A 12,224-nucleotide genomic window follows, 5' to 3' on the forward strand; every position below is an offset into this window, starting at 1 on the left:
TTCTGGTTTTTCATGCCTAAGGGGCGTCCAGAAGGGTATGCCTGCAAAATTCAGTCTATCTATATCATCATCCTCTATAAAATACATTTCCCTCGAAAAGCCGACGCGCTGTCCGAAAAACCGCTACCTTTTCCACATGAATCTCCACCTGCGGATCCATTCGCAAGAGTGTCTCTGCATGAATCACACCCGCAGGGGTTCGAATGCCCACGGGCAACGGAGGCGCAAATTCAAGGCCCTCGACCACCATTCCGTGCTTCGGCTGTTTGCTGCTTCCTCTTCTACCCGCTAGGTCCCATGCAACGGTGCCATAGATCGAGACGGCTGCACCGAGGCACACTGCACCAGTCAACTGGAGGCTTGGATGAGGTTTTCCCATCGAGAAGGCACGGATCTGGATATCTGCATCCGTGTCATCTTCTGCTACCCTCGACACAAATGCGATCTTTGGCGTTCCTCGTACTTGGCCCGCCGTCTCTAGGTCGGGAGCCAGTCCCATGCGCACCGCCCCTGTGCGGCGGATATCTTCGACAACGGACAGGAATAGGGCATCGTTTGGGTCCGGCCACGTGGGGTGGTCTGTGATGGATAACGAGGATGCATCGACCAGGACAAATGGATTCGCCACGTCTATTAGACTGACTCGGACGTGAAACTCTCCGACATGGGGAGAGAAAACCGTGAGCGTCTCTTGTGGCATGCCGCTGGGAAACGTCCGGCCGGTCATGCTTCCCCCCGGGTTTAGGAATGCGACTTTAATGGGACTCGACGTGCCTCGAACGCCGGGAATACAGTAATCGCCATCCTCTTGGAACCTTCCGTCGGGGGCCACTTGCACGGTTTCCACGATGATCTGCCCGGTGTTGGTGTTCAGAATTCGAACGTCGATCTGCAAATTAGGGTTAGCTCGGTTAATTCTTCGCCCCAATGTCAAGGAATTTGAAAGTCTCTCACCTCTGACTGCCCCGGCTTTGCCCTCACAATTCCCTCGTCCAGAGCGAACGGTCCCACTCCAGAGGCAATGTTACCACAGTTCCCCGTCATGTCTATCTTGGCCTGATCCGGGGCTACTTGAACAAACGTATAATCGGCATCGACACCGGGGACTCGAGACTTCTCAATAACAGCTACCTTCGACGTCGTAGACGTAGCACCCCCGACACCGTCAATCTGATTCGCATTTGTCCCCGTAGACCCCATCGCCGAGAGCAGAATCGGCTCCCAGAGCTGGGTAGACGCTGGGAGGTGTCTTTGATGGATGAACAATCCCTTCGAAGTACCCGACCTCATCCATACCGCAGGAAAGGAGTGTCTCGTGGGCAACGAGCAATGTACAAGGACCGGGGTGTGGGTATGTACGACGGACGACTTCGTCATGGAAAAGGATGTTGCTTTTGTCATGATGTTGCTCAGTTGTCGCGTGCTTTGCATGGGTTGGGTACCTGCTTGGCTTCTGTTTCAGCTGACTCGGCTTGAAGATTTGAGCATCGTCATGGAGAGTAGATATATCACCGCCTGGCAGTTGCCTTCTATGTCATTGCTTGAATGAAGTCCAGAATGGAAGCCATCTGCTCCGCGGAATGAGAGACGCCGCGGATAGGGCACATCGCGGCATCTAAGCAGGGAGTGGTGGGGAACTGATAGGGACAACAACCCCCTCGCTCCTGGCACACCCCCACATGATCAGAGACTGCGGACTGCTAAGGACATTATCGATTCCCATCTTCTTTCCGAACTCTCGTTGTCGGTTAGCATTTAGCTTGTCCTAAGCCTGTGGGGTGATGGAAACCGGAGAATGAAGCTAAAGGCTTAGATCGTGTCTGATACGGGTCTTGTGGGGATTCCACGGAACATGACTTGCCGCGGATGAGCGTTAGGCCGTCAGTCCTTCTTTGCTACTGCCATGTCACGCAATCCATTCGGGACCTGGCATGACTTTGAGATTATTTTCCTATCGAAGGGGTTGCACTGTTCACGTTTTGCTACGTCATTTATGGCAGTGGATATTGGTTACGTTCATTCCGCAAATTTCCCATGAAGCGTAGGTCACATTTGAAAGTTACACAATCACCATTGGTGGCTTTTTGTAGATTCTGAGTTGACACGAAACATTTTCGTCATCATCACATGGTAGGTAACTAGTGCTAAACGAATGGCCTTTGCAGTCTCTGTTAACATTCAAGGTTCCTAAGTATAAACGATTTGATAGCCCAGTTCATAGCCTCTTTATCATCGACATGAAGACTCGTACCACCTTCACTAATTCTACATTTAAGCATGCTCCTTCTGCTCGACAACCACCTTCTGCTCTGCCGCTTGCTGGTCTAAATCTGTCACATCTCCCTGCGGAAGCTTTCTCGCCATCCCAACAATATGCCACGGGGAAGACGCATCGCGGAAGACCTGATCCAAGGCCTCCAGGTTGCGTCCCATCGTTTCTGGATAGAACAGATACACAGTAACTGGGATACACGCCGAAATGACAGCGTAGACGATATAGTATCGCCATCCAATAGTATCAAGTGCCACGGGGGTGATCATCACCACGATAAAGTTCCAAAGCCATTTGTTCGCTGTTGATGCGGACGACATCGCGACGCGCAAATGCATAGGAGCGACCTCCGTGCAGTAGAGGAAATTTGCACCGGAGAAGCCAATCGGGTAGAACATGTTGAAGAGCCAGATGAAGGCCGCGGAGGTGATCGATAGGCTTTTGCTGGGGTTGCTGAAACTCGTCGTGATAGCTAGTACGGTCATGCAGAGACACATGCCTGCGCCGCTGAAGATGAACACCTTACGTCGACCTAGACGGTCGATCGCGAAGAAGGGGATAAAGTTACAGACGAATTTCCATGTCAGCGCGCTAGCGCCTAGGATCCGAGACTTCTCTGCGCCGAGGTGGAGGTTCTCTTCGAAGATGGTTGACACGTAGGTGGAAATCAGGTTACCGCCACACATCTGCTGGAAGAATTGGATGACCAGGCACAGAGCGAATCGATAAAGTAGACGTCCTTCGTCATCGCCGAAAACGAGTTTCCGAAATGAAAGACTCTTCTGTGCCTGTCTGGTGGTCTCTAGCGATGACGCTATACTGGCAATCTCTGTCTGCACTGCTTCATCGTCATCCGGGAGGCCTCTGTATGCTGCTAGACTTCGCACTGCGTCGTGTTTTCTCGACACGAGTATCAGCCAGCGAGGTGACTCAGGGAGCAAAAAGACAGATGCCAGCAGAATCAGAGGGAAGATAAACCCCAATGCTAGCGGAACACGCCACTGCGTTTGACCGGTCGTTTTGCTCAAGCCGTAATCGATCCAATTGGTGAGTACAAATCCCAAGACCATGCAGATCCCGTCGACCACGACGTGTTGACCACGATGCTTTGCAGAGCTACATTCAGCCTGCCACACCGGAACGGTAGCGCTGAGTTGCCCAATGCCGATACCAAGTATGACTCGGCCGATGGAAAACTGGATCGTGTTGTATGACGACGTCTGTAGAAGCTGCCCGATGATGGTGATAATGCCGGCCACGAAAATGGTCTTACGCCGGCCGAGACGATCACCGATGTAAGCGCATGATAGTGCCCCGACGAGGGCTCCCAGCTGAAGGGCCGCGATGACTGCACCCTTCCGTGTCGAGTTTCGCTCTTTGACGGCCCCCTCGGTATGAAGTGTGTCGATGTCTGGAAAAGTGATCACCCTGGAAGTTGGTCAGCCTCGTGCCTTGGTTGCTTTGCTGTGTGAAATACCATGACTGCAAACTGGCAAGAGGTGCTACCCCAGCCTGATTGTATCCGTAGGATATAAATGCCGGTGCAACAGTGAGTAACGCCTGCGCGAGACGTAGTGATTTTCCGCGAAAGAGTGGCATGGTGGGGACAACTCAAGAAGACTTTAGTGAATGTCCTGTCTACGTCCCAGAAAAGATCTACTTAAATAGTCTTTCTAGTTCTCTGAACTGCCCCAGACTCTGGGCACCCCGCATCATAGCGGAGACATATTTAGGCTGGGGAAATTCGCCGGGACTCGTGGGTATCCAGCCTTTCCTACTTTTTCCCCTTGTACTACTGACTCGAACGTGGACCGAATGCCGGTACGCCCTGAGTAGTTACTGGTTACTAATGTCTAGTTACTAGTTGGTTACTAGCCATCCTTCCGCGGAATGACAGCTTCCGCGGCTCGGCATCCACCGACAGGCACATCGTTGTATGAAGCTGAATCCTTCTGGAATGGAGTTATGCGTGGAGTTGTCATTATGTCACCTAGCTACTAATTCTTACTTGGGCTTCTGAGATGGTGAAAAGTAATTATATAATGGGATGGTTTAGTTACAGTCTGTGATCCTTATTTGATTATACTATTTTTATCTCAAGTGTATGAAAACCTTAGTTGGTGCGAAGGGCCAGAATGTCATTCTATCTACCTTGCTTATCGCTCCCAGGTCCAGCCAATTCTCATCTAGTCATATTGTCCTATTGTTAGGGGCCATATGTAAAGTTTAACGAGGACTCTAAATCTTCGCGACGCCCTCGTCTGCATTTGCTGACTAGTGAACAAAGGAATATTTGAGTGGTACTGGCAAAAGCATGACCAACGTCTACTAATGTCTCTCTCCTCATCATGGTCTGATTGCCATAATGCTAGAAAAGAGGAGGGCAGGTAGCAATATCGCTGTGAATGAAGTCGCAGGTTCCAAAGTGAGGTGAACAAGGTAAACAGTGAATGAAGACCAGTCACCCACCATACAACAGCAATGACAAGTGCTACTACTGTCGTTACAGAGTGTCTCACCCTCGAACCAGTTATTCTGACCACAGTACATATTCAAAGAAACTTCACTGAGTTGAAAGATTCTTGAAGCCTTGCGACAAGATGAGTTGGTAAGCACAAGGTCTTTCTCCAAGTGAGCCTTACTCTGACGGCGTTCCAACGGGTTAGCAAGGACCCCAGATGTGACTGCCAGCCAGCACCCAAACAAACGCCGAGAAAACTCAAGCTCTTCTTGTACGGTGCCAAACCGGAACAAAAACGTGCACTGCACCAGTCCGGCGCTGAACTCGACGTGGTCTTTGATTTGATCGGGAACGTTCTAATCCTGCGCGAAACCATCAAAGATCCCGAAAGACTCGAAACAGCCTGGATTCTCAGCGTGCACATCGACTGTTCGAAAATGCATCTGATCAATCTCAGAGGGCTCAAAGAAGGCTCGCTCCAACTGTCACTGCAAATGCGACGCTCGGCCTGTTCTGCGAAAGGCAACAAGATGCTTATCAAGGAGACGTTCCACGGATTCGCTCCCTTTCATCTCGGAAGCAGACTTTTCGACGACTTCTATTCCTGCGGATGGCCGCAGCAGCGAATCGACCTTTTCCTACCTGAGGAACGTATCAGAGGCTGGAAAACCGTGGCCCTTATCCTCAGGACGTTCAAAGCGATCTCGGCAGCCCAGGCGTGCCATATAGCCAACATCACTGAGGCTCCTTCTGTTGCTGTTCTGGATTGGAGAGGGATTCGGGACCATCTCGGGGCCATGGAGAACAAGAAATCTGAGGATACAGTCAAGGATAAGAAGACTCGCTTTACTTCCAAGGAGGGCAAACTCAAATCGATGCATCGGAACTCGATGGTTCTGGAGGATAAAGTGGGAATATTGCCGGGTTTGGTTTCGACTGTAGCCTGCTGAGCATGGCGACTTCTTCTTGACTGTGCAGTCTGTACAGAGGATTTATGAGATTCTGGCATGGGTTGGTGGCTAAGGAAGAATATTCATATCCCCAGAAATTATCGTTCCACTTAATATGGGGTAGTTGAAGGAGACTTATGTTATCATTGTTGCATTTCATGATCAAGAGTCTGTTGCGGTCTTATAACGAGCAGGTCTAGGCGGGCTTTCTTCTCTCTAAGGAGATATTATTGTTAGCAATGGCAGCATGAATTGTGGACATGATGCAACTTATCTAATCTGGGAAAGGAGGTCTAGTCTCAGACACGCATCTGTTTAGTGTATGAGCTCCTTAAACTTTTTGGTACTTTCAGCCCTAAGTTGAATGAACAAGCCCCTGCTGCAGGCTCGTCCCTATCCCGTCCATGCTGCAAGGGCGACAAGATTGGTGATCAGTGCGCCTGTCTGTATGAGAGAAATTTGCTCATTTCCCGGCAAGCTGATTTGAGTATACTTGAAATTTCATTTTGTCAACTGCACACGGATATATCGTTTGGGAATGGAATTACAAGGAAGCTAACCATATGTTTCATCTCGTGGTCGTGCTTACCATCGACCCATTGTAGATTTCGCTCCCGGCTTTCTCTCCCTTCTCCCCTTGCTTGCATCCACCCTTCGACTCGGCCCAATTGATATTATTCGAGTATATATCTATTCACTTCAGAATAACACGACAAGGAAGATAAAATGCGAATTGCAAATTCACTTGCTCGGTATCAAAATGGACTATGGGATACTTTCTTCAGTTGACTTGTGCACAACTCTGGGGACTTAATCTTGGGGAACCGGAGTCGGGATACTCCTTCATTCACCAGATTATACCCATAGTCCACTCCTTGCGCACGAGTAACTGTGCTGCCCCCACTGGATGATCGGGACCTCTTGTTCTCTCCCAGAGAGGAGAGCAGGAGCTCACACGAAAGGGTGACACCACGCTCGAGCAAATGATATCGCTTCGCTGACAGCAGGATCAAGAGATGTAATCCACCCCTACTATGGGTATGATGACTACCAATAATCAATGGTTCTGGTCTCAGCCAGTTAATCTCTTGGGCCTCTTACACACCAATTCTGCACAATGGACAGTGGTTACATCTGGTGTTATTAAAGGGCTATGCATGCAGTAGAACAACATCAATTGCTGTAGTAAAGCAGGTAATCCATTTCACTATGCACAAAGATTCTGATAGACTCAAGCCTATTTACGAGGTCTATGAGGAAGGGACCGTCCCTTGTCAAGGAGTACGATTAAAGAAGTCTCCTTGGACTTTAGCGTTACCCCTCGTCGGCTTTACTGTGAATCGTCTATTTCTCTTTCATCATTTCCTTAGGTGGAATTGCCTCTGTTCGTTTTGGCTACCAACCTCCTATTTTACCAATTTCTGTTCCCTCGCTCACTTCCTTTCTGAAGAGAATGCCCCTATTCATCTGAGGTTTTCTGCACAACCTTCTTCGAGTCTATCATTTACTCTCAGTTTGCAAGGATTCTATGATATCACAGAAAAGGACCACACTTTCTTGGCAAAAAATAATGAGTATATGGATTGTCGAGTCTTAATATTCCGCTAGAGTGACTTGATACAATGTTCCTCCTGGCACGGTTACCAAGATGGTTCTGCTTCATTCTAGCTATGGGTGTATTCACCCCAAGCGAAGCAGCAAATACGAAAGCCTGGAAGTCGCGGACAATCTACCAGACCATGACAGACCGGTTCGCGCGCACTGATGGCTCTACATCTCACAGCTGCAACACGACACAAGGTCTTTATTGCGGTGGAACCTGGCGAGGAATGATAAACCAACTCGACTATATCCAAAACATGGGTTTCGATGCTGTTATGATCTCACCTATCGTCAAAAACGTGGAAGGCCGTGTACCCTACGGCGAGGCCTATCATGGTTACTGGATTGAGGACATGTACACACTGAACTCGCACTTTGGAACCAAACAAGATCTCCTTGATCTGAGTAAGGCTCTGCACGATCGCGGAATGTACCTCATGATGGACACGGTGATCAACAACATGGCTTATATCATCAAGGATGGAGACTCCATGGCTGATATCGATTACTCGCGTCTCCACCCTTTCAATGATGCGAAATATTTCCACCCGTACTGCAAGATCACGGACTATGATGATTACCCACTTGCCCAGAAATGCTGGACCGGAGACCAAATCGTGCCACTTCCGGATCTGAAGACGGAGGACAAGCAGGTACAAGCCATGCTGCAGGAGTGGATCAAAGAGACAATCTCGAACTATTCGATCGATGGGTTGCGTCTAGACGCCGCGAAACATGTTACTCCGGACTTTCTGCCTGCGTTTCAAGAGGAAGCGGATACGTTTATCACGGGGGAGGTGTTCGACAAATCAGTTAAAAAGATCTGTGGCTACCAGGACAAGCTAACCAGCCTTCCGAACTATCCCATCTATTATTCTCTTCTGGACGCTTTCACCCTAGGCAATACCAGCTCGCTCCCGAACCAGGTAGAAGTGATGAAGAACAACTGCCCCGATGTAACCGCAATGACTTCATTCTCCGAGAACCATGACATTGCTCGATTCGCCAGTCTCAAAGACGACATGACAGTAAGCAAGCATTTAATCTCTGACTAGCCTCCTCCTCTACTTCTAGAACCTGACCTTCCACTCCTCCAGCTCGCCAAGAACATCATCACCTTCACCCTACTCTTCGACGGCATCCCCATGATCTACCAAGGCCAAGAACAGCACTTCTCGGGCAGCCACGACCCCCAGAACCGCGAAGCCCTCTGGCTCTCCGGCTACGACACCCAAGCGCCCCTATACAAAGCAATCACCACGCTAAACCGACTCCGCAAGCACGCCTCCCGCGTCGACCCGGAATACCTGAATACCCAGACCTACCCAATCTACAAGGGTCTCAGCGAGATGGGATTCCGCAAGGGCCGCGAAGGACATCAGGTCGTGATGTTGCTGTCCACGCAGGGGTCGCAGAGTGGCGAGTACACGGTCCGAATGATGAACGGATACCAGCCGTCTTATGTGGTCATTGACGTGTTCACGTGCAAGACGTACACGATTAATGATATGGGGGAGCTGAGGCTGGATATGGACAAGGGGGAGCCGCGCGTGCTTTATCCGACGAATCTGATGTATGGGAGTGGGTTGTGTGGGTATGAGAGTGCGAATGTGTCGTATCGGGATTTTGAAAAAAAGAAGCCGAATGCGTCGGCGTCGGCATCTGCTTCTTCCTCGTCTTCTTCTGGTTTGACGTCGGGGTCTGGGATCTCGGTCGTCTTGGACAGTCGCCGATTCATTTCATGGGTTTGGGTGTCATTGTTTGTCTACCAGGTTTTGTTCGTGGCATAGCTATCTAAGGTAAGGGCTGTTCATGGGAGGCCATGCCTTTGTCTTTTCTGTCTCAAGGAGTCTTTATTAGTAGTATTCAAATTCGCAGCTGCACATAACAGTACAAATAGAACTAGTACCGAAATTCAGGTTTTCATACTTGATGATATAATTGAACGAGGAAATTTGAATCTTTTTATCATTTTTTTATAAGAGAGTGGAGTGGATCTATAAGATAAACCATTCCTTAACAAACAAATGCCTAGTCCCCCGGCAGATTTCTCCGCCGTGCCCCTAGCCAAGAATAGGTTAATGGTTGACTGGTTGAAGCAAAGGGCGTTTCTTGCTGCCAAAAATCCAAACATATGCCATTAAACCATAGCCACAATGCATGCGTAAAAGTACAAAGGAGGCCCGAGAGATGCGAGCAAAAGAAAGCAAACGCAAACCAGTATCCATGTTCCTCCGGATTTATTATATTGGGTCACCGAAAATGTTCAGACGGCCGACTTGAACAAGATTTTTCCGACGCGATCAGACCCCAGGTAGTCCCTGAAGGGCATTTAGTCCCTTTGACAAGGTGTCATCTACTTCCGGTTGTTGCGCTGCATGCCCAGGATCTGGACCATACGGACGAAGATGTTGATGAAGTCCAACTCGAGGCTGATGCTCTCGTTGACGACGTCACGGCGGACAAGACCGCGCTCGGCCAGGCGGGCGTGATGCAGGATCTTCTGGACATCGTAGAGAGTGAAACCACCGAAGACAGCGAGACCACCGTACAGCCAGATCTTCTCGGACCACATCAGGGTACGGGCGGCGGTGGCGGGGATGACGAGAGGAGCGAGACCGGAGAGAGCAACGATGGTGACACCAGCGAGAAGAGGAGCGCCGAGGTACAGGTACTTCTCCTGCTTGGCGGTAGCACCGACGAAAGCGATCGAACCCATCATTCCGACAGTGTAGAGACCGGCACGGGCGAGCAGAGCGGGGTGCATGAACAGCAGGGGCGAGAGAAGCGCGGCCTGGGTAACGTTGAAGCCAGCCCAGAGACCATATTTCATCAGGTAGCTATATGATTGTTAGTCTCTTGTCCCTTTTTAACAAATTTGATGAAGTATAGGGGATGAAGATGGAATACTCACTTGTCGGGAGAAGTGTACAAAGTGCCATACATGGTTCCAATGCTGCCAACCAAGCCGAGACCAATGACGGCCCAAGGGCTCATAGACATCAGGCGGTACGACCATCCGTTCATGTGCAGAGCTCTAGCAGCAATACCAATAATACCAAGTCCGAGTCCAGTGTGCAAGAAAGTGTCGTTCAGGTAGCTTCGTTCGTACGGAGGCATGCCGCCATCCTCTCGGGTCTCACGGTTGAAGACCAAGTTCGTCGCCAGGACCGTTCCACCAACGATGGCGGCTCCGTAGAGCAGCTTTTGAGTAACGTTGCCACCGCCGTAGGCATTGTAGGAGGGCTGCATGTATGTGCGACGGAAGGCATTCTGGAAGGTTTGCCTGGATTTCGAGAAGATGGAAGGCGAAGCGGAACCGACGGGCTTGGATTGAGGCTTGATGGGAGAGTTGTGGAGGAATCGGGCGTTGTTCGCAGCTTTCGGTGCTGCTTGGCGAAGAGCCGTTGGAACGGCAAACGGGCGCCGTAGGAAGAAAGCCATGATTGTGATGGTAATGTGTCCAAGCTGGATGGGCAAGGTCACAGCAAGATGTATTTAAGAAGAGCGATGATATCAGTCAGCGATTGTCCGCCAACTTGACTACGGGCACCCGAAAGTTCGAGAAGCGCAGTCACGTGGGGGCCTGCTGACTCACTCGGCCTCGGCGATAAGTTTGGCGGGGGAGGGGTTTGGGTATCTCCGTCGCAAACCTGCCATTTTCTCCCTTCGGCGAGCCATTTCCGCCTCGTTCTACGGTTTTCTCGCACTCGCGACAATTGAGTCACCGTTTTATGGGCCATCGTGTCATCTCGCCAACATGTCCGCGTCATTGGAAACGATCAACCTCTCTCATCTTCCATCCTCGTTGCCGGTCCATGTAGCCTTATACCGTGACCTGAAGAATGCACCCTTTTTGCGACAGCAGCTTATTTCGGGGAACGCGGAGTTTGAATATGCCTTCATTGACGCGAGCATGGTACGGAATATCTGCACAGTCAACCGGATTTAGAATGGCTGAGATTGGCCTAACCACCACATCCAGGTCCTATCAAAAACGCATGCTCTTTCGGCCGTCTTCAGAGCAGTGAATGACTATCTGAATGACCGTCTCAAGTCGCGCAATGTCCATTCGGAGACCGTGTTCGCTTTGAATCCAACCACTAACGTATGTTTCTTAGCAGATGAAGATTTGTTATGCTTTTAAGCTAATCGCATACAGATCGCCGATTCGTTCCGCAAATTCGGCATTACGGACTCAACAAAGGATCTGCTTGTGATCAAGGTCTCCGTGGACCCAAGCGTCACACACGACACAGTAGCGGCGCATCTGTCGCAGTACATTGAGGGCTCTATGGTGCCGTTCAACGACGAGACATTGTCCCAGATCGCCGACGTCGCGAAGATCAAGAAGGCCTACAAGCTGGGAGCATTGAATACTACTCCGGGGAACCAAGCCAATGGTGTTCAAGATGACCAAATGAAACGACTTGAACTTTCCGTGCTGGCCGCCATCGCGCTGCGGGGAGCGACTTGATTAGTTGCGGGTACACCGGCGATAAAATTATTAAGGCTTTCCGAGCTGGCGAGTGACATCGAATCCAGTAATGGTCTTTGGAGAGACCGCGTCCCGACACTGGCTCGGAGGACCTTCCAGCGCTCATGTCTCGCCTCTCCTCGGTGAGGTGTTGCTGGGAAGTCACAGCATGGCGGCAGACTCGTAACAATCGCGATGGACCTGTGGCATCTCCTTCTACACGGTCGTCGACGATCAATGGGAACACAGTGTGCTTGGGAAGGTGCGGCTCTTACGCCGCCGTGCTTATGACTGAACGATGAAAAATCACGATCCTGGACTTTCAATCACGGTCCAACTCATGTGATATGTCTAAAATATTGAATAGAACCATAGCTAGAAATAATACTTTGTTTGACACTCATTTGACCGGATGCCAACGGTTGCCCTGCCCACCGTTTGACATGTCCGAATCCGGTAATC

The 12,224-nt window shown here is 50.2% G+C and overlaps 6 protein-coding genes across 6 annotated transcripts; 3 read left to right on the forward strand and 3 right to left on the reverse strand.

Annotated features, from left to right (window-relative positions):
- Nucleotides 1-67: 67 nt before the first annotated feature.
- On the reverse strand, nt 68-1,200 carry LDX57_000964 (uncharacterized protein; the record flags this gene model as incomplete). Its single annotated transcript, XM_046082611.1, has 2 exons — nt 68-889; nt 955-1,200. 2 exons carry the CDS (start codon nt 1,198-1,200, stop codon nt 68-70), a joined length of 1,068 nt encoding a protein of 355 aa, XP_045938568.1.
- Nucleotides 1,201-2,271: 1,071 nt separating this feature from the next.
- Nucleotides 2,272-3,871, reverse strand: LDX57_000965 (sugar porter family MFS transporter; the record flags this gene model as incomplete). The annotated part of the gene is made up of 2 exons (XM_046082612.1): nt 2,272-3,700; nt 3,750-3,871. 2 exons carry the CDS (start codon nt 3,869-3,871, stop codon nt 2,272-2,274), a joined length of 1,551 nt encoding a protein of 516 aa, XP_045938569.1.
- Nucleotides 3,872-4,872: 1,001 nt separating this feature from the next.
- Nucleotides 4,873-5,683, forward strand: LDX57_000966 (uncharacterized protein; the record flags this gene model as incomplete). The annotated part of the gene is made up of 2 exons (XM_046082613.1): nt 4,873-4,880; nt 4,939-5,683. 2 exons carry the CDS (start codon nt 4,873-4,875, stop codon nt 5,681-5,683), a joined length of 753 nt encoding a protein of 250 aa, XP_045938570.1.
- Nucleotides 5,684-7,305: 1,622 nt separating this feature from the next.
- On the forward strand, nt 7,306-9,075 carry LDX57_000967 (alpha-amylase; the record flags this gene model as incomplete). Its single annotated transcript, XM_046082614.1, has 2 exons — nt 7,306-8,313; nt 8,383-9,075. 2 exons carry the CDS (start codon nt 7,306-7,308, stop codon nt 9,073-9,075), a joined length of 1,701 nt encoding a protein of 566 aa, XP_045938571.1.
- Nucleotides 9,076-9,641: 566 nt separating this feature from the next.
- LDX57_000968 (Bax Inhibitor family protein) lies at nt 9,642-10,729 on the reverse strand (the record flags this gene model as incomplete). The annotated part of the gene is made up of 2 exons (XM_046082615.1): nt 9,642-10,125; nt 10,200-10,729. The coding sequence occupies 2 exons, from the start codon at nt 10,727-10,729 to the stop codon at nt 9,642-9,644; spliced, it is 1,014 nt and encodes a 337-aa protein (XP_045938572.1).
- A 316-nt stretch (nt 10,730-11,045) lies between these two features.
- LDX57_000969 (EKC/KEOPS complex subunit CGI121/TPRKB) lies at nt 11,046-11,762 on the forward strand (the record flags this gene model as incomplete). The annotated part of the gene is made up of 3 exons (XM_046082616.1): nt 11,046-11,204; nt 11,271-11,393; nt 11,448-11,762. 3 exons carry the CDS (start codon nt 11,046-11,048, stop codon nt 11,760-11,762), a joined length of 597 nt encoding a protein of 198 aa, XP_045938573.1.
- Between the last annotated feature and the right edge of the window lie 462 nt (nt 11,763-12,224).

Source organism: Aspergillus melleus (assembly GCF_016097325.1).
Source record: "Aspergillus melleus strain CBS 546.65 chromosome Unknown contig1, whole genome shotgun sequence".
Classification (NCBI taxonomy): Eukaryota; Fungi; Ascomycota; class Eurotiomycetes; order Eurotiales; family Aspergillaceae; genus Aspergillus; species Aspergillus melleus.